This window comes from Lates calcarifer, unplaced genomic scaffold, assembly GCF_001640805.2.
Source record: "Lates calcarifer isolate ASB-BC8 unplaced genomic scaffold, TLL_Latcal_v3 _unitig_2026_quiver_651, whole genome shotgun sequence".
Taxonomy (NCBI): domain Eukaryota; kingdom Metazoa; phylum Chordata; class Actinopteri; family Centropomidae; genus Lates; species Lates calcarifer.
Window position 1 is genome coordinate 12,306 of NW_026115928.1, and position 26,645 is coordinate 38,950.

General features: G+C 45.8%; 1 protein-coding gene across 1 annotated transcript in view; it reads right to left on the minus strand.

The window, feature by feature from the left end:
- Positions 1–26,645, minus strand: part of LOC108891796 (protocadherin Fat 2-like) — a 56,706-nt gene that overhangs the window by 4,526 nt on the left and 25,535 nt on the right. Inside the window, 19 exon segments of the mRNA XM_018689119.2 lie at positions 169–449; positions 528–679; positions 759–858; positions 1,152–1,305; positions 1,929–2,373; positions 5,565–5,722; positions 7,177–7,377; positions 7,515–8,109; positions 8,938–9,135; positions 10,211–10,354; positions 10,440–10,577; positions 11,972–12,183; positions 13,854–14,237; positions 16,712–16,945; positions 18,002–18,155; positions 19,690–19,889; positions 21,491–21,539; positions 21,541–21,888; positions 22,445–26,112. Coding sequence (XP_018544635.2) covers positions 169–449; positions 528–679; positions 759–858; positions 1,152–1,305; positions 1,929–2,373; positions 5,565–5,722; positions 7,177–7,377; positions 7,515–8,109; positions 8,938–9,135; positions 10,211–10,354; positions 10,440–10,577; positions 11,972–12,183; positions 13,854–14,237; positions 16,712–16,945; positions 18,002–18,155; positions 19,690–19,889; positions 21,491–21,539; positions 21,541–21,888; positions 22,445–26,112 — 7,815 coding nt within the window.

Genomic DNA, 26,645 nt, shown 5'->3' on the forward strand with positions numbered 1-26,645 from the left:
CCTGTTTCTTTAAAGAGCTGAGACACAGATCATGTACTTCTATATATTTTACAGTCAGTGTTCTGAGGACAAACCTCACACAGACTGGTGGCCGATCTGATTGGTTTTCAGTGTTATTGATCAGTGCTATTGATCATAACCTGTCGTCACCTTAAACACTGAACTGACCTTCATAGTCCATGTCCCAGTGGTTCTTCCTGATGGAGTCGTTGTCTGAGCAGGACGGGGGCCGGGCCGGGAGGTTGGGGGCCACGCTGCACACCACCGGCCCCTGCGTCTTTGAGTTGGAAACCCCGCCTCCAGACGATCCGATCTGGCTGCGGGGGCGGAGCGACCTGAAGGGGGTGTGGTCGAGGTCGTTGGTGGGGCCGACCAGAGAGCTCATCTCGATGGGGTTGTTCTCTGGGTTCTCGGCTTTCAGACTTTTGGCCAAACTGGGCTGGAAATACCTGAGGAACACACAGGACCCAGTCTGGTTCTGGTTCTTTAAACCTTCACCCTGAACAAACTCTGAGACTGGATCTTACCCGTTGGAGTCCTGGACGCAGACGGGCTTCTTCTTCTTGTGCTGAACATAACGTTTCCTGATGCAAATGAAGACACCAACCAGGAAGAGTAAACCCAGAACGCTGGCGCTGATCTCCATGATCTCCATGTAGCCGATCATCGGGTTCACCTTCTGCACCACAGGTGGACTCAGGTGAGTATCAGACACTGAGGTTAGAATAAAACACTGATGAACTGCAGCTGTGACTGACCTGAGGCAGAGGGTCACAGTGAATGGAGCCGTCAGTGACTTTACAGTTGAAGCCTCCAGGACAGGGATTAGGTGAACACACCTCCACCTGGTTGTGACACCTGGAGGAGAAACAGAGGAAGTTTAATCTGCCATGTGACCATGGTTCAGACATTTTATTTCCTCTTTCACCAGCTCTGCTGTCATTAGTATGTTAGCATGCTAACATGCCAATGGCTCCATGTGGGACACAGAGATGACAGTTCAGTGATTACAGAGCTGAAAACATGTTTCTGTGGTTCTTCAATCATTTGGACATTTTATTAAAATAAAGATCTGGTTCCTTTGTCTTTATTCCTGCAGATATAAGAAGTTCTTTCCTCTCATGCTGCAGATGTATTCTTGTTGTTGTTACCGTGCATCAGCGTCGTCCATGGAGCAGTTGCAGATGTATCCCTGGGTCTTGGGGAAACACACCCGGCCGTGGGTGCAGGGCTGGGAGGAACAGGGGTTGTCGGGCAGCTCGCAGCGTGCGCCGTGGAAGAGTCCTGAACACCTGCACCGAGGCTCTGCACAGGAAACACAACACACCTGACGTCTTAGACAACACACACTCATCAGGAAATAATCAAAGCAAAGGTCAAACCCAGACACAGAGAAACAGACTGGCTCTGAAAACCTGAGCTGGTTTTCTTGTTCAGCTGCAGGAGAAACAACTTCATCTGAAGTTAAACCACAAAGATCAGACGTCAACAAGGAAGAAACTTAGTCTGAACCAGGACCCAGGAGGATCCAGGATCCAGTTTTAGTTTCAAACTAATGTAAAAGATTTATGTAAAGATTTAAATCAGTTTGGTTCATTGACAGATTATTGATCAGCAGTCAGTCACCAGTGTTTCTGTCAAACCTCTGTCTTGAATGTTTCTGTGTGTTGATGGTTGAATAAAATAATAAACTGTGAATAATCCTGATCAATCATCAGTTAACTACTCCTCCTCAGTAAACTCCTCCTCCTCCTCAGTAAACTCCCCCTCCTCAGTAAACACCTCCTCCTCTTTAGTAAACTCCTCCCCCTCCTCAGTAAACTCCTCCTCCTCTTTAGTAAACTTCCCCTCCTCAGTAAACTCCTCCTCCTCCTCAGTAAACTCCTCCTCCTCCTCAGTAAACTCCTCCTCCTCCTCTGAGCTCTCACCTCCGGCAGCGTCCTCCTCACAGACGCCTCCGTTCTGACAGGGGTTGTTGTCGCAGGCCGCCGTTCTGCTGCAGCACCTGTAAACCCCGAACACTCTCCTCCTCCCTGACCCTGTCCACTCCTCCGCCTCCCCCGCTCCGATCCGCTCCCCGTTCAGCTCCAGGTTTTCCAGGCAGCCAACAAAGCTCTGTGGCCGACCCCGGACCTGTGGAACCGGGTCCTGAGCAAAGAGCAGAGCGCCGTGAGAGCGCATCATCCGGCACGGGTCGGGAAGGGCGGAGGAGGCCGGGTGCTGCCGGTCCAGGGTCAGCCTCAGGGCGGAGGAGTTCACCTCCAGCAGGACGCTGTGCCACCGGCCGTCAGACACCTGGTCAGGTGAGACGAGTAGAGAGGCAGGAGGGGCGTTCCCACAACTGTACATGAAGAACAGCTCTCCACCAATCAGCTGAGGACAGGAAACACAGATCAGTCAGGAGGAGCTTAACGAGCTTAACGAGGCAGGTTTATAACAGGGTCACAAGTTTTCATTTATTAAAAGAAAGAAGAGTCTCAGGTTAAAGGTTGATGGATTAAACCTTCAGAGTTAAAGTCACCTCCTGTAAACTGGTCATCAGTGTGTGAACTGATCCTGAGTCTGATTCAACAAACTCAGAGAATCTCAGGTGATTTTATTCTGAATCATAATGAACCACTGATGTCGTTGTTTATATTCAGTGACATTAAACTTTATAATCTGCAGCTGAAACACTGTGTGTGTTTCTGTGGATGACTTTATGAAACTCTTCCTGTTGAGACGTGAACAGTTTAACATGACATTTAACAACATCAGCTGACATTTACATGCATTTACACATTGTTAGTTGATGGTTATGAATCCTGTTGTGCTGCTTGTTATATCGATTGGTTTGTTCAGTTGTGAATACCTCCGGTTGACTCTGTGATTTGCAGGTCAGAAGATGTCTTGTTTTTATTGACATGAAAAGGTTTTGAATGTTTGAATGAGCAGATTCATGGTGTTGCTGATGATTCCTCTGTTGTTCAGTTTGGACTGTTACTCTGTGAAGAACAAACTGTGTGCTGTGATTCTTTGTGTTTCAGTGAAGGTGTGTGTTTGTGTTGACAGGTGTTGTGTGTTTCCTCATGTTCCTCTGAACACACATTTATTCAGCGTTTCATCAGCATCAGCTCGGCCTCCTGACGTTTCTGCTCGCTCAGCGTTCTGACAAACTAACGAGCCAGCAGCTTTTTCCCCCACCTTTTATCTTTTCATGTTTTCTTTATGGAACAGGAGCCTCCTCATATCACCCCCATTAAATATACACATGCAGAGTAGGTTTAGGAAATTGCTGAGCACCAGCCCATCGGACAGCGAACGCCCTGATGAATTATTGATGATCCCGATGCTGCTTCGTTAAACTGCTGCAGAACCACGAGTTTCTGTTTTTATTTTCCTGAAGCTGCTCAGAGTTTCAGTCTGATTCACAGCTAGCTGAATTCTTCACTATGGATCAATGACAGCACACGGGGAGGAGGAGGATGAGGGCGGCTCTGTCTTATCACTGAGAGACGCTGAAGCTTTGGCAGAAGAAGTGAGAACCCAGAGATGTCGGAGGCGCCGATCTGTCTTTCATCAGTTTCAGCTGACTGAGTGTGACTCCTGCTGAACGATATCTGACGACACATCCTCAGTCTGAGTCCACAGAGAGCAAAGCTCCTCAGAGTCACGTCTCCATGAATCAGACGCTAACCCTAACCCTGCTGCAGGAGCGTCAGCATCAAACAGCTGAACCAACACTCACACAGGGTTTAATGCATGTTGTACATAATAAGCCGAGTAACAGGGAACGCCTGATTAATGAGGTGGATCAGTCCAGAGGAGACTGGATGGATTGGAACAGATCAGGTTCCTGACGACTGATGGAGTTCACATCATGACCTGAGACTTCAGAGGAAAGATGGAGGAACAAAACTAAAAACTACACATCTCTGCTCTGAATCTGTTTCTGTCTCTGCTGACACTTTAGTATCTGATTGTCCTTTATCTGATCTGATGGAGTGAATGTGAAAATAAACGCTGTTAAAGCCACAGAGTCAGAGGTGAAATAAAGCTGAAATAAAACCTATAACTGGTTCTGAGCTCCTCATCAACAACAGTTTCCCTCCACTGATGAGTCGCCTTTACTCCTCACTCCGTTTTCATTCAGAGGTGATGACTGAGATGTGGAAACAGGTCTGAACATTTCTATTTGCTGTGTGAGAGTCTGTGGACAGAGACTTCGTCCTGACGGGAGAGAGGAGCATAAACAGCGTCATGTTTCTGCAGGAAACGTCTCTGAAGTCGTCACAGGAAGCGAACAGATGACTCCTCAGATGACCATGATTAAAATTCTTTTTGAAGCCTCACAATGAACGAAGCGGGAGCTGAGCCGAGATCCAAAACCCAGGAGGAGGAACCCAGAGAAAGACTGATGCTGCGTCTGAAGTTTTCCCAGAATGAGAGTGATTGAATATTCTGCCTGAGCGCACACGGATGTCACATAAATGAGACGAGCCCTCGAGGGGAAGCATCTCGTCCGTATCAGGAGAGTTTTTTTATTATCTGTTTAGAGAATTATTCATGTCTCTCAAAGAATACAACCATTCATTATTCTCCTTCATCGTGGCCTTTAACTCGCTGCAGTCGACCTGATGTCGTAGCTCTGAGATGAGTCTTTCTCTCCCTTGACAAAATCCTGAAGACAAGGAAGTTTTCATCAGAGTCTCTGTGGTTCCCGTGCTGCATTCAGGGGCAGCAGCTCCTCTGGTTTAAAGGACGTTGATGAGCTGATTACTCTGGAAAACCAGGGAATAATCCAGCGTGGAAGCTGGAGAGCAGGATCTGACACAAACAACCAGGACGAGTTCAAGAAACAAACTGAGTGTCAGGTTGGCAGAGGACGACAAGGACGCCGTCCATAACAGAACAAATTTCGCGTTGATTTTTCTGCCAACGCTCAGGAGTGAACAGGTGTGTGACGCTGACAGAGTCCTGACATTCAGAGCTGTGTGTGCTGTAAACAAACTGATGATAACACGACGGCTGACACAGAGCAGATCAAATATTGACAGTAGAGATGAAATCATCCTGTTTCTGAATCTGAGCTTCAAGCGTTCAGGACTGAAAAGCTTCGCTCGTTCCTCAGAGATGACATCAGCTTTCGGATCAGATCACCCTGATCGTAAATTACTGTCAACGACAACATCACATCGACAGCATCAGAGAATTAGGAGGAGATTTAATCTGTGAACAGAATAAATCATCTGTGTGCTCAGAGGAGAATATTCACTGCTGCTTCAGTTTGAACTGTTTTCAGTTTCTTTTCATTTGATTTTCCTGCTGCGACAAAGAGAAGAGAACAGACATCTTTTCTTCTTCACTGCTTCGTCCTTGGACCAGTTTCAACTGAAAGAGACAAATGCTGAACCAAACAACACAATTTCATCTCCTCAGACCCGAGGAGTTTAAACCTCCTCACACTTTTATCTCTGTGACAACTGAACAAGTCAGCTGCAGCGCTGATCTGTGATTGGCTGAGATGACTACAACCTAAAGACATAAAGACACCACAGTGTGACAGATGAAGACCAGGTGAGTACCTGCAGGACCCCCCAGTCTTTGGAGCCGTTGGTGGACAGGATGAGGCCCTGGTCCTGGGTCGTCTTGAATCTCAGAGACAGTCTGAAGTTCTGGTCGTCCTCGTCCATCCTGTGCAGGTACTTCAGGTACGACTTCCCATCGAACCTCAGAGCCGACTCTGAAACAGAAACATTCAAACAACCGTCAGAAAACAGCTGCCTCATTCTGGGTCTGTGTTTAAAACCAGTCTGAGATGATGAACTAACACTGAAGACTTTACATCTGCTGATAAATGTCTGAAGGTTCTCAGTCATTCTGGTTGTGGTCCTAATGACTTTTTCTGATCAAACATCTTCAGACAGATCCTAAGATAAAGACCTTTACATCAGAACTTCATCAGAACGTCTTGTTAACTGAGCTTTGAAGGCACCAAATAAACCAAATGAACCTTTTTCACTGATCAAAGAACAGAAACCATCAAACCTCAATGTTCCTTCACCTCCTCCATCTACAGACCACATCTGAAGAAAATCATGTTTTTCTAAAATGTGTTCTAAAACAAAAAGCCCAAAGCTAAAAAAAAAAAGAGTGAAGCATCAACAGTTCAGTGCCTGAATGAGCGTGTTCATGTATTCACAAATGAATGGATCAATAATGAACATATTAGTGTTCAGACAAAACTCCCTGTAATGAAAGTTTGATGATGCCTGAGAGAAGGTTCAGTAACAACATGCTCCCTCAGTCTGCTGCTGAAAAAGAACTTTTCCTACGCTGGGATTCAAACACACGAAAAATCTTTTTATCTTGACGCTGAGATTCACTCAGATCTGAACAAACATCTGATCAATAAGAAGAAACTGTTCCTACTGTTCTGTTTGTTAATCAGGACACAACACTGGCTTTACTGGGAACAAACAACTGACAACATTAAAATACACAAAGTCTGTGATCAAACCCTGAATCAGCACAAAGGTCAGAAAATATTATTTCTGTTTTCTTCTGTGTGAATTCATCTGCAGTCAGTTTTATTTCTCTATATGTTTTAATCAAATGATAAAAGTTTGTTTGATGAAGAAAAAACAGTTAAAGATGTCGAGCTGAGAAAACTTCACCTGACTTTAATAGACCAGAAAAATCTTTGGTGTTTCTCTGCCAAACCACTTCGCTGTTCCTTACCCTAAATCTGAAGGATTTACTTTATCTGTTTCTACAGGTGAGAAGCAGCAGCTCTGTGATCTCAGGCTGCCACAGACTCCTACATCGATTCACCTGAAAAGTGTCTGAGAATTTAATCTGAACCAGCTGATGATGCAGACCTGACAGAGTCGTGCAGAGTCCAGGCTGATCCAGGTGATATTCTCTCACCTCTCATTACTCTGCTGAACAGTTAACACCTGTTTCTCCATTGATCTTCACTCTTCTGCTTCTGATCAGGTGACAGATTTTAGAAACAAAAACCATCTCAGACCCTGAAAACACATCCAGGTCTGTTGGTGTTTCTGCAGTGTGATTATTTCTCAGCTACGACAGTTTCACCTGTTTCCTTTAAACTGCTCTCTCCATCATCACTGATCATTAAAACCATCTGCTGTATTGATGATCAGAGGGTGGAGGTGGATCTGTCAGACGTACCGTTACAGGGGCAGACGCTCTCCCAGGTGTGTTGGGGGGTGATGTATCCGGCTCTGGCCGTGGTGAAATGACCCAGCCTCTCCCCCGTCAGCCGGACGGCGTTCCTGCAGCCTCGCGGCGGACAGCCGGTCCCCAGACACCCGTTGTGACTGACCCTGAGGATGCTGAGGCTCAGAGAGTCCTCCATGTCTGATATGATTCCTGCAGCACAGACAACATTCAGAGACCTGATGGTTTCAGCCTGGATCAATATAAACCCATCACTCATGAAAATCTCACTTCACCTGCACATTATATGGACCTGTATTATTTAACCGTAGTGTTTTCTGACTGATCACCTGCGAGTCTGCTGGTGGGCAGAGACTGGACTCCGCTTGGACTCCTCCAGATGAGCAGGACCTCCAGGCCCTGGGCGTGGAGCTGCTGCAGGCTGGCCAGCTGCAGCTCCTGCCTGGGTAAACCCAGAGCCTGAGCCAGACTACGCTGCAGGCCTCTCCAGTGATCGCCCAGGAACTCCTCCGGGGACATCCCCACCAGCTGCAGCGTCAGGCCCGAGTCCAGCGCCCTCTGATCCGCCACCCACACGTGAACTTTGACCCCGGCCCAGACGCTGAACTTCCCGTCGCTCACGCTGACATTGAGTGAGTACGAGCCATCCTCCAGGTTCTGGTCAGCCCAGATCTTCCCGTCGGCGTGGTCAATGGAGAACCTGCCTCCGGCTGGGTGCTCTGACACAAGCCTGTAGGTCAAGACGTCCTGTAGGTCCTGGTCTGAGGCGTGGAGTCTGCCGATGACCCGGCTGGAGAACAGGCCTCCGGAGGTGGTGATGAAGACGTCTAAAGGAACCACGGAGGGAGGGAAGCGGCTCTGCTCCGTCACGTTGATGTTGACCACACAGATGGAGGAGAGGGGGGGGTGGCCGCTGTCCGTCACCTGGGCGGACCAGAGACCAGTTAGGACACAACAAAGATCTAAACTGTAGATCAGAGGACAGGGGACCCCTCAACAGGTGAGGTGACTCATTGTCATGGTTACAGATGTCACCACTTTTTTAAATACTTTTTACAGGTAAAATAATAATTTCATGAAGAAAAGTGAAGATGAGAGCAGAGTGTGAAACAGCAGCAGATGTTCACCGTGCGACCTCTCAGGGGGTCCTGACCCTCAGGTTTAGAACTAATGCAGCAGGAAATAAGACAAAACAAAGACCTGCTCCTCTGATAAAACTGAGTTTTATTTTCTCTGTTTAATTAAACAGTTTCAGCAGCTGTTTGGACTGAACCTGCAGTTTTACATCTATGATGTTCATCATCCTGAACTCACCTCACAATAACCTTTATTTCTCTGTACAGAGATGGAGCAGTGAGGCTGAGACTGAGGACTCCTGTTCAACTGGAGCTGATGAAACACACCTGTCTGCTCAGATGTGAAGCTGTGACTCCAATCACAGCTAAAGAAAAGACGTGTGATCCTCAGTGAGATAATTTGATCTGATGTTTTCTGGTGTGACTGCAGCGTCAGCGGCCAAGGCCTCAGAGACGCTCTGAACCAGGAAACAATAAACACGTCTTCACTTCCTCTCAGTCTGATGATTTCTGAGATTTTCACTTTATATTTATAAGATTCCAGCAAAGACACAAACCTCAGAGGTGAAATATTCAGATCTGACAGATACGAAACAGATGGTTTTTTATCCCTTGACATCTGAAAGCAGATGACAGACGGAGTGAGAGGTCGACAGGTGAGCGGGCAGCGACTTACCTGGATCTTGAGCTGGTGTTGGGGTTTGATCCTCTTCCTGAGCGGGGCGGAGAGCGACAGCAGGCCACCCTGGTCCACGTGGAAACGCCGGTCCTCGTTACCACTGACGATGTGGAAGGAGAAAGGCGGGCCGTTCCTCGGAGTGTCTCTGTCCGTCACCACGAGCTGCAGGACGGAGCTGCCGACCGACTCGCCCTCCTGCAGGAGACCAAGGTCATTATTCACCTGTCAGGGTCTAACACCAATTTTTAATAGAAACAAAAACATGTTTGGATCTTTGCTGACACAGATGTGACGTTAAATATTCTCCTCGTGTCGTCCATGTTGGTTCACTGTTTGTGGATGCAGCTCAGTGTAAAGCTCAGAGACATAATAAAGTGTTGTCAGTGATGGATCGTCTGTCCTCAGCTCTTTAAAGCCTCTGCATGTTGATTTAAGTTATTAATCTGAAACTCTTTGGGACAGAGGAGGAATAAATGTCCAGTGAAGATAAATGAAGATCAGACAGTCTCTGTCTCTGTAGGAAACAAGAACAAACTTCATCAGACTGTACTCAGACTATAGATCCTGATTAATATTGATATCACACAGCTCTATACTTCAGAGTCAGAAAACCTTCATATTGTTCTTCATGTGATGAACTTCATGTTGAGAAGCTGTTAAATGTAAAATAAAATGTGGACGTGTCGACGTCTCCTGTAAATCACTGACTCACTGATGAAACTCAGCTTTATTCACATGTTGAACAGGTTGGACTGAGAATGACTCCAGAGATTTATCTCTGATCTGATCTGAACCTGGAGGAGAGAGGAGGAGGAAGAGAGAGGAGAGGAGGAGAGGAGAAGGAGGAGGAGGAGGGAGGAGAGGAGGAGGAGGAGGAGGAGGGAGGAGGAGAGAGGAGGGAGGAGAGGAGGAGGAGGAGGAGGAGGGAGGAGGAGAGAGGAGGGAGGAGAGGAGGAGAGAGGAGGAGGAGGGAGGAGAGGAGGAGAGGAGGAGGAGGAGGAGGAGGAGGGAGGAGGGAGGAGAGGAGGAGGAGGAGGAGGAGGAGGAGGAGGGAGGAGAGAGAAGAGAGGAGAGGAGAAAAAACTAAACTCTCTCTTCATGTTTCATGTTCTGCCCTCGTTCATATTTTTTTTTTAGTCATATTTCGAATGCTGCCCTCCACCAGCAGGTGGAGGAAAGGTCCTACACCTGTCCTCCACCTGCTGCTGGTCTGGGACCTGTCTTCCTGTAGATAAAGAAGATGGAGGTGTGGTTAAAGATGGAGGTGTACCTGCAGCAGCAGACTGTGGTTGACCTGGGAGAAGACGGGTGGGTTGTCGTTGACGTCGGTGACGGTGATGGTGATGAGGACGGCGGAGGACAGAGGAGGATCTCCTTCATCTGCTGCCTGCACCGTCAGAGAGTAGTGAGGGATCTGCAGAGGAGACAGCTCAGGGTTTATCTCAGCTCTGTAGAAACATGAGAGAATGAATATTTCTGTCTGACAGAAACACACTGACCTCCTCTCGGTCCAGAGCTGTGCGGACACTGATCTCTCCGCTGCGAGGGTGGATGGAGAACTGCTGCAGAAGGTCTCCGCTCACGATGGAGTAACGCAGCAGGTTGTTGATGGGACCGTCCTGATCAGTGGCTGTTACCTGCAGGGAAACCAGGAGATCAGCTTTAACTCAACAACAACATCAGCTTCTTTTAGCCTTAGTTTCTAATGGATGACAGTATGTGCCCGATTTCTTTGACTTCACAAAACTACAAGTTTGCTTTAACTTCAGGTTTAATACATATATTACTGAATAAAACATTAGCTTGTTTTAGCATCAGCTTAGACTTTAACTTGAGAACTATGTTAGCTTTTTTTAGCTTTGGTTTTCACACAAGAAGTTCAGTCAGTAACGGTGAAACAAGAACTACATTAGTTTTTACCGCAGTGTTAGCTTGTTGTAGCTTTGGTTTTGACCGCGGCGTTTGTTTGTTGTAGCTTTAGCTTTACTTCAAACACAAACTAAAGACAAAATATTAGCTTGTTTTACTTTCTCTTGACAACACTGCTCATTAGAATCTTGTTTTTCATTCAACTAAAATATTAAATATTAGCTTGTGTTAAGTTTGTCTTTGATGATAATATTATCTCTTCAGACTTGGTTTTAGATTATTTTTGTCACAACACAAAAATCTGCATGATTTAACTAACGATCCTTTGTCCTTTTTCCTTTAAAACAAATAAAACAATTTGCTCAAGTGGTAAAATAAACTCAGTGATTCTCCAGCATCACCTGTCATCATGTTTTAACATGTTAGTATTTCAAATTCTTCAAACAGGATGTACATAATAAACCTCAGGCAAACAACAGACAGAGACGACTCATTAAAATCAGACTTCTCACAATAAAACCATGTTCTCCTCCTGTTTTCCTCTTTGTGACTTTGGCTCATTATAACAATAAATCCTATCATTTTTGCAGCTGACAGACGAGCCTCTCCAACAATTATTTGAAAACGGTTCAGACATTTCCTGGTGACACGGTACAGTTAATGGTGAAAACAGAGGAGCAGCAGACAAGGAAAGAAAAATGTCAAATATGAAACCGTGTGATTAGAGAGTCGTCGTGGAGCCTTGGTCCGACCATCAGAGACTCACTGAGCTGTGTTATTGCTGTGTTATCTCTGCTGCAGGCCTGACAGCTGACGGCTGACATGTTGTCGGGTAACTATGTGTGTGTCTCTGCAGGTGTTTGTGTTTGCCAGATCATCTCAAACTGACAGACTGTTACTGTGTGAGTGGATTATCAATAGATTTCTCTGAAGCTGGATTCAGTGTCTTTAACTTGTGTTTGTGTTTGAAGGTCTGATGTGTTGTAACTAGAGAAACATCCTCCAGTTAACCTGTGTTCACTCTGTGCACCTGAAGAATTCATGATAAACTACAGTCATTTATTTAATGAAACTTCCTGTTTATCTTCTGCATTTATCTTCCTGTTACACCCTGACAAACAGTTTATGTCCAAACACCTGGACCATGTGTCTGTGTCTCTACCTTTATCACCAGGCCTCCAGGTGTCAGGTCCTCTGATATCTCGGTGCTGTAGTCCCCTTGTCCGAACACCGGTGTGTTGTCGTTGATGTCAGTCACGTTGATGACGAGCGTGGTGATGTCGCTGAGGGACGACTTGCCGCGGTTTCCCTCCACAGACAGGTAATACTCTCTGGAAACCTCAAAATCCAGCGGAGCGGCGAGGGTCAGGAGACCTGCAGAGGACACAGAACTTTGGTTCATGTCCTTGTAAAATCCAAACTGAGCTGCTGCAGAGTTTGTTAGACTGAAACAAAGTGCATTTCAAATATTTCCTCTGATAGTAAACAGAGTTCACGGAGCTGCAGCTCAGAACAACATGTTCTCCATCACATCCACCTGAGGATCCATAAACACACGTGGTCTGGCTGAACACAACTTTCACACTGACCTCTGAACACAACACAACCAGCACATGGTGAAGCTGCTGTGAATAAAACATCGTCAGGTGGAGATGTGTTTGCTTTTTAACCCTGTGTTGTCTATGAACATGTTACTGGAGGAAACCTGTAAAGGGCAGCAGAGAGTTCAGAGCGAACACAACCACTGATGGAAAGAACAAACGACGCTCGAGGACATTAAATCATTAAAAACCAAACACACTGTGAAGCAGCCGTCATTTGAACACATCGTTAAAATGAGTTTATCTCCTTTATTGTTATTTATATTTCACAACTAACTTAATTCATTAACTTTAAAGTCACAAAACTGTGACAGTCTGAAAGCAGCTGATCAGATAAAACAGAGGGAAGCCCCACCACCACCACCCCCGTGTAAACAGCCGTCATCCAGCAGTCTGAACATTATGTAGTGACAGACGTTGTATTCTGTTTCTGATGGTGGAGAGAAGCTGCTGTGAATCATAATGTCCTCAGTCATCAGTGGGTGTTTTCCTGCCCCAGTCTCACTTCATTAAGAATAAACAGGATCCAACACAACACCTCCAGGTGTTCACAGAGCTGTGGACAGACTGAGCCTGATCCAGGATCAGTTCTTTACTCATCTCTGTCTTATCTCTCCCTCCTCTCTGCAGCTGGATCAGCTCCAGGTTTAATGTTCAGAGTCTCAGTCTGGTTTCCTGAGGAGCAGAGTCTGAACACCTGCTTCAGATCACAACTCTGAGCTACAGGTGAGTGCCCACTACAGGTCTGAACCTCTGTCCTGATATATTCCTTCATCACACAAACACTCTCCACAGCACCACATGTGGATTCATCCGCCGCTGAAAATAGTCCCAACAAATCTGACCATTCAAACAAAATAAAAAAGTTCTAAACCACAGTAAACACCAACAGATCATCAGAGTAAAGACTGAAATAAATGTTTCCTGAAGCTGAAGGATTCTTCCTTTAGATCTAAACTTTGAGGAACATGAGTACTGCTTTATCCTGCTCAGGTTTATTGACAGAGCAGTGTAGTAATGAGAGAGATAAACCTCTGAGCTGTCAGTCGTCTCTTTAACTGATGAGACTGATCCTGGTTCGTATCTGAACCCACAGAGTCTCACTGAGACATTCAGTGTTTCATCTTTACCTGCACAGAGACTTCACTGATGAACCATAAACTTGTGACTGAGCAGCCTGACAGACTGAAGCCTTCTCTCATTATCACTGATTCCTGATCAGATGGAAACAGGAGCTGAAGCTCTGGAGTCCAGTCAGACTCAGTGTTAAAGACACAGCTCAGCTAGAGCTGTGACGAGGTTAGCTTAGCTTAACAGAGGGAAACAGCTAGCATCTATGAACACATGAGATCCTGTTTGACAGAGGAACTGTGTCTCCATGATGAACTGATTTCACCAGGACCAGGACCTGGACCAGGTGAGACAGACTAAACTACCTCTCACCTGTCCGTGAGTGCAGCAGGAAGCGTCCGTCCTCGTTGCCAGAGACGATGCGATACGTGACGGGGACCGGTCCATCTCTGCTGAGGTCGGCCAGGTTCAGGACCTCAGACCCCACCGCTAAGGATTCTGGGAGCTGGATAGTGCGCTCGGAGCTCAGGAAGACAGGCTGGTAGTCGTCCAGGGAGACCACATCCACGGTGACAGTGGCAATGGAGTAGAGGTGACGGGGCAGGCCGCGGTCCGTGGCCTTCACCTTCAGCTCAAAGGAGGACGGAGTGTCGGAGGTCAGAGGTCGCTCCAGACGCAGGATCCCCGAGAACTCATCCAGAGAGAAGTAACCGCCGTCACCAGAGAGGAGGGAGTACTTCACCTCTGAGTTTATACCTGAGAGAACGACAGAGAGACACACCTGATGAACACCTCTGTTCAATCATGTGACCTGAGGTCGAGCCGCTGCAGCCTGGAGTCTGTTCTCTGAGCGGGAAACAAATCAGAACCTGCTGCTGGTGTTCATGATTACAGGTGAACAACACCTGACGTTAAACTCAGTGATCAGAGTGTGACGGTGCAGAAAGTTCCACGTGATAAAACCTGTGATAAATAATAATCATCAGTGTTTATCTTCGACACAGCAGATGTCTCAGCAGCTTGTAAAGAGGAGAACAGGAGGAGATGGATCAGAACTATCAGATGAAAACTGAAGGAAATAAACGAGTCACAGGATCAGAGCTGAACTCACCTGACTGAAACACTGAATAAATCACATGTTTTATGGAGACAAGGTGATCCAGGTCCTCGCGCCCTGTTAGTGTTGTTGTTTTGTGTGTTTGTATCTTTTGTAAAGATGTGAGCCTGTGTGACGTTCAGGAGCTGAATTTCTGTTACAGGTCGACGGTTTGAGCTCAGCTTCAACAGACCAGGTCAGAGTAGAGCTGTAGCAGTGATCAGCCTGAGGGTGGCGCTGCAGAGCAGCTGTGGTGTTATTTCTCTCAGCAAAACCTGATTAGAACAGATGTGTCTACATGTTCCTGTGTTACACTTTGAATTAACATGGTCTGAGTCAGGTTGTGTGTCTGTGTCGTCTCCTCTGTCTCAGTGTGTTAAAGTGTTTCCACTTTGTTTCTTTGTTGAGTCTTTGTTTGTGTGAGAAAGTTTCTGATGCAGAGATGAAGACGACGACAAGCTGCTGCAGATCTGAAGGAGTGGCCGACCTGTTCTGTCTGTTCATGACTCTGTGTGTGTGTGTGTGTGTGTGGTGTCTACCTGTCTGAATCTGTCTCTGTGTGTACAAAGCGCATGTGCCAGTATTTTGTATTATCACTGATCCTGGTGTGTGGGTGAGCTGTGACTGTTAATGTGTGTGTATAACTGTGTGTGTATAACTGTGTATATAACAGAATATATAACTCTAACCCGTATAAAGAGTCAGTTTGACTTTTCTCAGCCTTCACTGTTCAAACTCAGCAGCTGAATAAAACATGGATGACATGGATTCATCCTGTTCATGTGTGTTTGGTGTTTGTTTGGTGCTAAAACAGTGAAGTGATTAAAAATAGTGTGATCAAACTGTCTGCTCCAACACTCTCACACTCACTGAGTCCGAGTCACATGTTCATGTTTCAGTTGTCAGTTCTTTCCTGTGCTGCTCAGTGAAGGAGAATAAAGCTGGTGTTAGTGAGCTGTCTTCACCCAGCTGAGGAGAAACCAGATGACCTCAGCCAGAGATTCAGCAGTTTCTGAGCAGCACAGGAAAGGACTGACAACTGAAACATGAACATGTGGACTTTCACTAGGCTTTTACCAGCAGGTGCTAACGTTAGCTAGGTTAGCTGGCTAACGTTAGCACCTTCAGGACAGACTGGACTCCACAGTGACTCGGGGTTAGCTGATTACCATAAAGAGATAGAAGCTAGTGATGGGCATAATTAACCAATGATCGATTATTGATCACTAAGAATTTGTCAGTCACGTGAAATTAAATCAATTTGTTTGTATCAGTGAGGTTGTGTGACCAGCAGGAGGCGCTGTTAAACTCTAACAGGTTAAACTGAGCTCCTTCGAGTGGTCGGAAAAATGATGTGAGAACATTTCCAGCTCAGAAATATCTAAGCTCATTATAAACACTGTGATGTTGATGATAAATGTGTTGTATTGTGTTTGTGTCGTAGCTTTGGTTTGTTCATGTGTTGCTCTAAGTCGCTGCCTTTATGAGGCCACAGATCTTTGTTGTTTTACTTCCCGTTAGTTCAACTTTAAAGTCTTTGTTTCAGAGGATTGTTGTTGGATCATTTCTTCACTGAGGAAAAACACATTTTTTTAGTATAAAAAATAATGATTAATTGATAATTGATCCAAATAATTGATCAAGGACATCTGTTCAAATGCCCGTCCCTACAACATCAGTGTTGTTCTCCTGTGGAGACAGATGTTCGAGAGTAAAGGAATGAAGTTTGATAGTTTACAAATGTTGTGTGAGGAGGGAAGATGCATCAACACACTGATCCACTGAGACTACACAACACATCAACTGTCCTCTCTAAATATTTTACTCTCTCAGGTCTGAAAATTAACACCATGTTAGAAACTTTTCCAAAGTTAAAGTGCAGTCTGAGCAGAGACTGTAACTCTGTGAAGAGTTAAAAACACCTGGAATGAAACAGAGAGTCGGGTGGGTGTTTCAGAACGTAAAGCTCTGTCAGCTCCGAGTCTGTCATTATGTTGAGGATCAGTGAAACCAAAGAATGGCCTGTTCATTAGGATTTAACTGTGGATCAGTGAGGACTCACAACATGTTCAGACCTGACAGAAACTAGATCCTGTTCTCTACAGAGAAGAAACCCTCAGCAGCAGGAACCCACCTGTGTCTGGGTCTTTGGCGAATATGACGGCGACGGGAGTCCGAACGGTCGTGTTGTCGAACACGGTGACCTCGTAGTGGCTGGAGGAGAAGCGGGGCGGGTTGTCGTTCATGTCCTGGATCATCAGCAGGATGTCGGCCTGACACGACCGCCCCCCGCCATCCGTCGCCTTTGCCACCAGGTTGTACTCCACCTCTCTCTCACGGTCCAACACGGCCAGAGTGAACAGCTCACCTGGGGACAGGTGGGAAGGGCGGTGACATCACAATCACACTCAATCACCTGCTGTCAACAGATCAGTGTCTGTTCACTAAAGATGAGAGTTTATAATGTGGAGGAACAACCACACTCAGTCTCTCAGCCTCGTTAGCACGCTACACGCCAACATGGAGGACATCAGGTTTAATGCAGAGAAACCTCTGACAGACTAAAATTCAGTGACTACAACACAGTCTGTGAAACGGACGATCCCTGATGAGCTGAAACATTTTCTTTCAGTTTTCAATATTTAACAAGGATGTGGATGTTAGCATCAGTTAACATCAGTTAGCTTCAGCTAACATCAGTTAGGATCAGTTAGTGTAAGTTAGCACCCATTAGCATCAATTAGCATCAGCTGGCATCCGTTAGAGTCAATTAGCATCAATTAGCGTCAGTTAGTATCAGTTAGCACAGACTTCATATAAACATGTAATTCTGCTTCACAGCCCCACAGGAGAATAATGGTTTGCTGAATGTTTCCTGGATAAACTCTGTGGTAACTTATTGTCTTGTTAGCAAACAAGCTAACATGTTTACCATGTTCACAGTCTGCCAGCGTGTTAGCAGCTAGCTGACCAGTTTGCCAGCTAGCCTTGTGAATTGTCACTACATTAATGTGACTTCCTGATGTGACTCTGAAACAATGTTGTTTAGCATCTATAGCCACATTTAAGCTTTAGTTTTACATATTTCCTATCACTCAGTGTCAGACAGGTGTGATCTTTGACCTGTTGGTGGCGCAGAATGGAAAGTCAGGGGATGAACTAACAGACTAATGCTGGCGTCTCTGCCCTAACCGTCTCTGTTAGCAAGGCTAAGAACAGTCTGATATCTTCAGGCCATCGGTTGAAGACATGAGAGAAGATGTTATGACAGCAGTAAAGTGTGATGGATGTCAGGAGGAGCCTCTGAACACAGGAATAAAGAAATGACAATAGAGTATAGAGCCTGTCTGAGCAGCTGCAGAGGGCCGATAATATCACTCAGAGAAAGCGCTCGTGTTTTGACCCCAAACAGACATCGTCCTACCTGTCCTGTGGTCGAGATGAAACTTGTCTGCATTGGGGCCATGGAGGGTGTAGGAGATCTGCCCATTAGCTCCCACATCTGGATCTGAAGCTGAAACCTTCAGCACAAACATGCTGGAGGGCGAGTTCTCCATCACCACCTCTGTGTACACCAGCTGCAGCAGCAGGATAATAACAATAATCAGACTCCATTTACATGCACTTTACTCACAGAGGCTGAATGCATGATTTATATCCACGTCAGAGACGGAGGCTGCAGGGAGGAAACATTACTGTTGAATTTAAAATTCAGATGTTCACTTGGTACAGAGACTCCATCAGACAGCTGCAGCTCCAGAGGTGGAGGAGACTCACACACCTACACCTGATCATGGTGTTTCATCTCTACTGCAAAACAAGATTCAAATTTTAACCAAACTGCTGAACACAGAGCCGCAGGACTGATCATAAAACCAGGAAGTCAGTTAGCATGTTAGTACTTCCTGTTATCAGTGTGTTTCTGGTTAAATGTCTGAAATAAGGTCTGTGGTTTTAACACAAGCTCAAGACATTTTCAGGTTTTATTCTCCAACATAAAATGGGTCAGTAAATCCCCCACTCCTGATGTTTGAAGCTTTTACGTGTCTTAAAAAAGGCGGTTGCTAACGAGTGTCTAAATGAGACTACAGAGGTTGTCGGGGACGTTAACATGAAAACCTATCTACTCACCAGTCCACCTTTACAGCCTCGTTGTGTTTCTACTCACGCTCTTTCAAACTCTCACTAACTTTCTAAGAAGAAAGGCTTTTGTAGAAGAGCTCAGAGCTAAATGAAATGACCAGTTGGAAGCTTAGTGGTGGAGACGTTGACGTCATGTGACCGATGGTGTAGTTGGTTTATAGCCTAACATTAGCTTCTTACTTCAAACATCAGAACAGTGGTGTTCATCTGTGAAGATGATCTGATCAACTAAACCTGAAGGATCAGAAACTTTAGCTGCTCACTGTTTATTTTCTGGAATAATCCAAAACACAATGAAAAAATCCCATTGGTTTTTTGTGGAGGGAACGAGGCTGATGCTAACTTCAGGACTGGACTACAGAAACACATCATCACTGCAGGAGTCTGTTAATCTCTGTGTTTGTGTGAACAGGGACAGTTTGAGGTGCGGCTGGTGAATAATGAGCAGCTCAGTGTTGTTATTTAACAGCCACACCTCAAACACACCAATACCTCCGTCTGGTCTGCAGGTCTTTAACATTTTAATTACAGATGAAGAGGATGACATCCAGTCCTCTGGTCATTACACGTCCTATCAGAAATCAATAAATAAACAATGTGTTTGTGTTCATCAGCAGCAGCTCAGAGCTCCCAGAGTTCACCTCTGTTTATATCAACAAAATAACAGCAGTGTTAAATGAATGATGTGCAGAGAGCTGTGATATCGACAGGTTTGTTGTTGTTGAGGCAGCAGAATAAAATATGACCAAAGACGTGGACACACTGTACTCAGCTCTGCTGGAGGTTCATATCTGAGTAAATGAGGAGGAATTCTCTGCAGCTTCCATCCAATAAATAAATGATTTCATTCAGATGGTAAAGTTTTTACAGTGCACTCAGCTGCAGGTCTGAACATGAAAACACAGATATTCACTGTTTGTTTATTCACTGCAGCTGCTGTTGGATGCTGAGTTAACGCCGAGAACTCACCTGTTCACACAGAGGGCTGTTGTCATTGATGTCCAGGACGTGGACGTCCACTGTGACTGGAGCCTCAAACTTCCCGTCGGTGGCGGTGACTCGAAGCATGTACCTATCTCTGGTCTCTCGGTCCAGACGCTCCTTCACGATCAGACCCCATTCCCCTTCGTCCTGCTGGATGATGGCGAATTGACCCAGAGGATCCCCGTCTGCACAGGTAACACAGATACAGGTTCATCTACAGAAAACACTGACTTTAAATAAACTCTGACCGTGTGGAGGAAACAGAGAGTGGACAACACCAGAGATAAAAGAAGAGTCATTTTAAACAGAAATCCTCTGGTGTAACTGCCTCCAGGTGACAGAGAGTTGATTCTGTATATAGATATATCTTCTCAGCAGCAGAGTAAATCTATAATCAATAATCTATAACAGTCTGAAAGTGAAGTGTGAGTGTAGTTTACTGTAGTTGACAGAGGTAATATCTCAGTCACAACCTTCTTTACATTTATTAGTTTTCTCACTAACTTTTTATCTCTCTGATAAAAACTGTGTTTTTTTCGTTTCTCTGACTCGACAGCGGCTGAATACCTGATCATTTTCCTCAGAACATCAACGTAACTATGCTCCATTACAAGAAGTCTTGCAGGTAAATCTGAGGAGACAACTCATCACCTCTAACAACATGTTGACTTTGTAAAATCTTCATCTTAAAAGTAATTAGTAATGAAAGCTGTCTAATAAATGTACTGGAGTAGAAGGTAAATGTACTCAGTTCAGCGGGTCAGTCACCTGGTCTGACAGGTGACGTCAGGAGTCACCACACAGGTCCTATCCTTTTCTTCCTGTCCACAAACAGCCTGCAGCTCTGCACAGCTGTAACATCACACCATTTAATCACTTTATCACAGACTGACTGAAATAAAGCTGCTCATGCCGTCATGTCAAAAAAAGAGCTCTTGATGCTGCAGAAAAACTCAAAAAAACGTTTTAAAGTTTTAACGTCTATTACTAAATTTACTAAAGTTTGGTCAAAGTTTGGTGGATTTTCATACATGTGAAAGAACGTTTCATTTTTTAAAAGGACAAATGACTATGATTATGATTAAATCAGAACTGGATAAATAAATAAAAACATGGTGAATAATTCTGTTCAATTTGTTTTGAGATTTCCTGACCTTTTTAAAATAATAATTCCTGATCACTGACAAATGAATTTCTCTGATGAATTTAGCACCGGTCAGTCAGGGTCATTTCACAGTGATCAGGTAAATAAATATCTGTAAAACAGCACTGAGATCAGTGTAAGAAAATCAATCTGAATCTCTGTTTGAACAGTTCAGCGTAAAACTTTGTCAGGTGTTTGAGTTTCAGTAGGAAACTGAGTCACAGTTACGACTCTGACTCTCCTGAATCAGTAAAACCATCATGAATCACTCTGCTGCTGAGGAACTCTAATATCCACAGTTTGCCTCTGCTTTTCTCTTTGACAACCAGTGTCAGCATCAGACAAACAAGACCATTTATAAATAATTCCACTGCAAATATTCTCCTGTTACGATGAAGTGACAGGTCCTTCAGATCGGCCTGTTTAACTGTCTGTAGGAAAACTACATTAATCTGAGGCTTTGTTTTTGTTGTTAGCTGCAGGGTATCCTGTTGGTATTCCTGCCCTGTCCTCCTCTCTGAGAGAGTCTGTGGCTCAGGAACATGAATCATAACTCAGCCGTTAACAGATTTAATCTCACCTCATTAATGACAAACCCCACAGAGCAGGACGGTAACAACACACACTCTTAGACCAGCACACCTGTGATGTAGCACGTCACCAGGCGGTTCTCCAGAGACACGTCAGCATCCTGTGGTCGTCATGGAGACGATGACCTCCCCCGGGCTGCTGTTCTCCACCACTGAGCCGCGGTACACATCGTCTGAAAACTTGGGCATGTTGTCGTTCTCGTCTGTCACCGTCACCTCCACCAGGACACTGGACGACAACTTCACGTCGCCGCCGTGATCCATGGCGACCACGTTGAACCTGTAGACCCTGTAGGCCTCGCAGTCTGTCTCCCGCACTGTCGTGATCCAGCCGCTCTCGCCATCAATGGAGAACACCTCAGTGATGTCGGTCCTGGACTCATTGGGCAGAGACTCCAGGCTGTAGGTCACCAGGCCATTGGTGTCTGTGTCCGGGTCATTGGCCGTCACCTGTGGGTCAACATGAGCAGTGACCGAACGCTGCATGGATCCTTAACCCAACAGCTCCAGCAGTCAGACCAAGTAAACAGTCTATGCTAGTGGTTTTTAACCCCCAGTGATGATGGCTCTCCAGCCTTTTGTCACTTGTTTGTTCACACTTGTGTTGTACCTTTTGCTAAATCAAAGATATTCTGTCTCCTGACACATGATAACAACTAGGAAGGTTACAATCGTTTCTCTGCACTTGGCTAATTAGAGTCTGAACAGTATGTCCTGAAAGCAGCCAGAACGTGTCCAGGACATGTTTAGCTTAGCTTAGAGATAACAGAGTTCAGACTATGAACAAGGGAAACACCAAACTGAAGCAAGACGAAGATAAAACATTCACCTTTCAACAGTTTAAAACAGTCTGAATGTTGAACCTGGTCAACAACACATCAGAGAACTACCTTGGTTTTGTTTATGCTACATACAGTTAGCAGGACAAGCTGTAAATGTAAAGGCCAGTTTAACACTGTGATACTGTCCAGACCAAAGACTCACAGTAACACTTCCTGAATCTCACCTGGATGACTGTGGTCCCAGCAGGCATGTTTTCAGCCAGGAAGGCTCTGTATGGGCTGGCATCAAACACTGGCTGGTTGTCATTCACATCTTGGACCTGGATGCTGACGGACACCAGCGATGCCACGTCAGTCCCGTTGTGGTTTCCCTGGGCGATCACGTCTATCTGGTACCACTTGGTCTTTTCGTGGTCGATGGTTTTCTGCAACAGCAAAGTTCCACTTTCCTTGTCCAAACTGAAAACTTTGTCTTTGTTGCTCTCAACCGTGTTCCCGTTGACCAGGCTGTAGATCAGAGGCATGTCGGAGTCGGCCCTCACCGAGCCGATCTCCGTCCCGATGGGTATGTCCTCAGCAGCTGAGAAGGTGTAGAGAGGCTCTGAGAACTTAGGGAGAGGAACCTCAGGAGGAACCACTTTGACCTGAACGGGGACAGTGGAGTTATAGAACGGGAGGCTGCCATCACGAGCCTTGACTTTGAAGTTGAAGATCTTGTTCTCCATGCCGATAAGACTCTCTTTGACACTGACGATGCCGGTGAACGGGTTGATCTCAATGATGTCCTCCGTCACCTCTTCAGCTTCGTCCACAGTGTAGGTGACATCTGCGTTTTTTCCATCATCTGCATCATAAGCCATGATCTGAATGACGGGGGAGCCTTTATTCACGGTCGACTGGATTGAAACCTGGTATTCTGAGGCTTTGAACTGAGGTACATTGTCGTTCTCGTCCGTGAGAATAATCTTGACTGTGCAGAACGCCACTTTTCCACCTCCATCTTTTGCCATCACCTTGATGGCGATGACTCTCTGGGCTGGGTTTTCTCTGTCCAGAGGCTGTGTCGTAACAATCTGTCCATTATTATCGATGGTAAATTTCTCATCAGCCAGTTTGTTGATGATGGTGTAGTCCACACTGCCGTACGGCCCGTCGTCAGGGTCGATGGCAGCTAACCGGATCACACGAGTTCCTGCCTCTGCATTCTCAGCCAGCTCGGCCTCATAGACACCCTGTTTGAAGTATGGACTGTGCCTGTTGCTGTTAATCATGTCGATGTTGACCGGTGCTGTTTTCTGAAACACCCCATCGGACACTGCCACCGTCAGGTTGTAATATGGATCCAGGTTCCTCTTACAGACGTTAGAGAAGGAGATGATTCCTGAGGATTCGTTGATGTTGAAGTAACGGCCTTCGTTCCCTGAGAGGATTTTGTACTTGAGGTTATTCAAGTCGCCAGTGTCGGGATCTGAAGCTTGGATTTTGATGACTATGTGTCCACACTTGGCCAGTTCATCCAGCGTGGCTTCATACTGGGAGCTGATGAAATCTGGTGGGTTGTCATTGACATCTGTGACATTTACAAAGACGCTGGCTTCACTGCTGAGAGGAACCAAGCCGTTGTCAGTGGCTCTGATTTTCAGATTAAAGTGCTTTGTGTCTTCATGATCCAGCACCTGTTTAGTGACAATCAACCCGCTCTGAGGGTCGATCTCAAAGAAGTCCGTCTCATTTCCCTCCGTTCTCACGATGGTGAAGGTCAGATCTTTATTTCTGCCAGAGTCCCTGTCAGAGGCAGACAGTTGTATCACCGATGTTTCAGCTGGGAGCCCTTCAGCAATGTTCACACTGTACATTAATTTTGAGAAAACTGGTGCGTTATCATTCACGTCCTCCACTTCTATTTCTATTGAGGCCTCGGAGAAAGCTCCGGTCACAGAGTCAGTGGCTTGAACTGTCAACACATGCATGGTCTGACTCTCGTAGTCGAGGGGGTCGGTTACGGTCAGTACGCCTGTTTTAAAATCAATGTGAAAGTGTTTTGAGGCATTTTCTTCTTGGAGGTTGTAGATGAGCCGGTAGCCTTCTGGATTCCTGGCCTGAACGTGCAGGATGGTGGTGAAGGATGGGACGTTCTCAGGGACTTTGAGTGGATAAAGAAGAGTCTGGAAAACTGGGTTAGTTCGATTCCTCACTTGAATAGTGAGCTGAGCCACCGTGCTGAGACTGGGCTCCCCATCGTCTATAGCCAGAACCGTCAACACGTATCTGTTCAGGGCTTCAAAGTCAAGAGGCCTCTGAAGGGACACGTCTCCGACATCAGGATCTATTCTGAAGAGTTCGTAGTCCTCCTCCAGCGAGTACATGATGGATCCATTCTCCCCCAAATCTCTGTCAACAGCAGTGACCTGATATAAAACATCTCCTGGATCAGAGTCCTCAGATATCATCATTGAAAATGGTAGGTTAAGAAACTGTGGAGAGTTGTCATTAACATCGTCTATAAACACCTTGACCTGAGCTGTAGCCGTCCTGGGCGGCGTCCTCATGTCCTGAACTTTCACCACCACCTCATACACATCCTGTTCCTCTCTGTCAAAGGGAACACCTGTTGTTTCAAGTACACCTGATGTCTGGGAAACTGCAAACCTCCCCATGGGGTTCAACACAGAATACAGAAGAGGCTCGTTTAAAAAACAGCCTGTAGCTTTCAGTGCAGATAAAGTTTTGACCGTCTTCAGGTTTTCTGTGACGCTCGCTGAATAAACTTTCTGCTCAAACCCGAGGTCAGTGGCTGTGAGGTTTGTTACATTCACCGTGACAACAGCTGAGTCTTTATAGAGGCCATCAGACGCTTTGACAGCCAGCTGATAAAAAGTTTTAAATTCAGACACATTGCTCACAGTGATCACTCCGGTGTTGGGGTGAATTGAAAAAGCATTGTGCAGATTCCCCTCAGTGATGCTGTATGAGACCGCCGAGTCGGCATCATGGGCCGTGACGCGCACCACTTCTGTATCTCTGACAGCCGGGAAGATGACGGATGGCTCGTACACCGGGGAGGTGAATTGTGGCGGACAATCATTCAGGTCCAGGACGCGAACAGTGACCTTGACGGGCTCAGCTGCGTACAGTGATGGCTCCCCTGAGTCCTTTACCTGCACGGTGAAGTGATACTCGGCCTTGGCTTCAAAGTCAACGGGTGAAATTAGAGAGATGGTTCCCATACTGGAGTCTATCTTAAAGACTTTCAGGGCCTCTGGTTCCAGGATCTGATACACCAGCAGAGAATTAGTATCTCTGTCTGCATCTGAAGCCTGGATGACCAGAGGGGTGTTTCTCTCTCCCATCACCATGCTGTTAATGTGAGCTGATTCACTGATTTGCCCGGAGTACTCCCTCTGCTGAAAAACAGGAGCGTTGTCGTTTTCGTCAATCACGTAGATGTAGACGATGGTCCTGGACAACGCTCCGGCCGAGGTGGATGCTGTAACTTTGAGCTTGTAGGAGGTACAGTCCTCAAAGTCAAGGTGTTTTTGTGTTGAAATCAGCCCAGTGTAGGGGTTGATGTGAAACGTCCCATTTGGATTTCCACTCTCTATCCCATAATGCACTGCAGCTGGGCTGGAGGCTGAGATGGTGACCACCGGTGCTCCGACGGCACTCAGCTCGCTGATCTCTGTCAGGTATTCGTCTGAAGGGAAGGCGGGCGGGGTTTGGTCGGAGATGTGGACATGGATGTGGATGGAGCAGAGGTCACTGCGCTGAGGGAAACCCTGATCAGTGGCCTTCACCGTCAGGTGGAACTTGTCCTGAGGCTGAAGGTCCAGAGGTTTAGAGACAGTGATGGAGCCCAGCTCTGGATCTATGGAGAAGATGTTGTCGATGTTTCCTGCAGGAGAAGAAACAAACAGGTTAACACAAACCAACGACTGTTGACTTTATCCCAGCACAGTATAGTTTAAAAAACATGTTATTTCTACACTTAGTTTTTTGTGTGAATTGCTGAGATGAAAAGAATGAATGTTAATCAGTGACCTTTAGGTGCAGGTAGTTTTTTACCTTTGGACAGAAACAGGTTAATTATTTCCCTGTTTCCTGTGTTTGTGCTAAGCTAAGCTAATCAGCTGCTGGTTCCAGCTTTAAATGACATCTTATTTAAATTACAGATGTGAGGATGGTGTTGGTCTCCTCTAACTCTGTCTCTTTAAAACAAGCTAAATAAATTACCCTGGTTTCAGATTGTGTCCATATTTTTATAGATTAAAGTTTTTTTTTAATTCTACTGCTCTGATTAGTTTTATTCTGAGACTCTGGGAACATTTATCTCAGCCCATTGGCCTTTTTCTTCCTCTGGTTTTAAGGAGAACTCTTAAAGGTTGAATGTGAGACAGTATTAGTTATTAAGATGGATGTTCTTTGCTG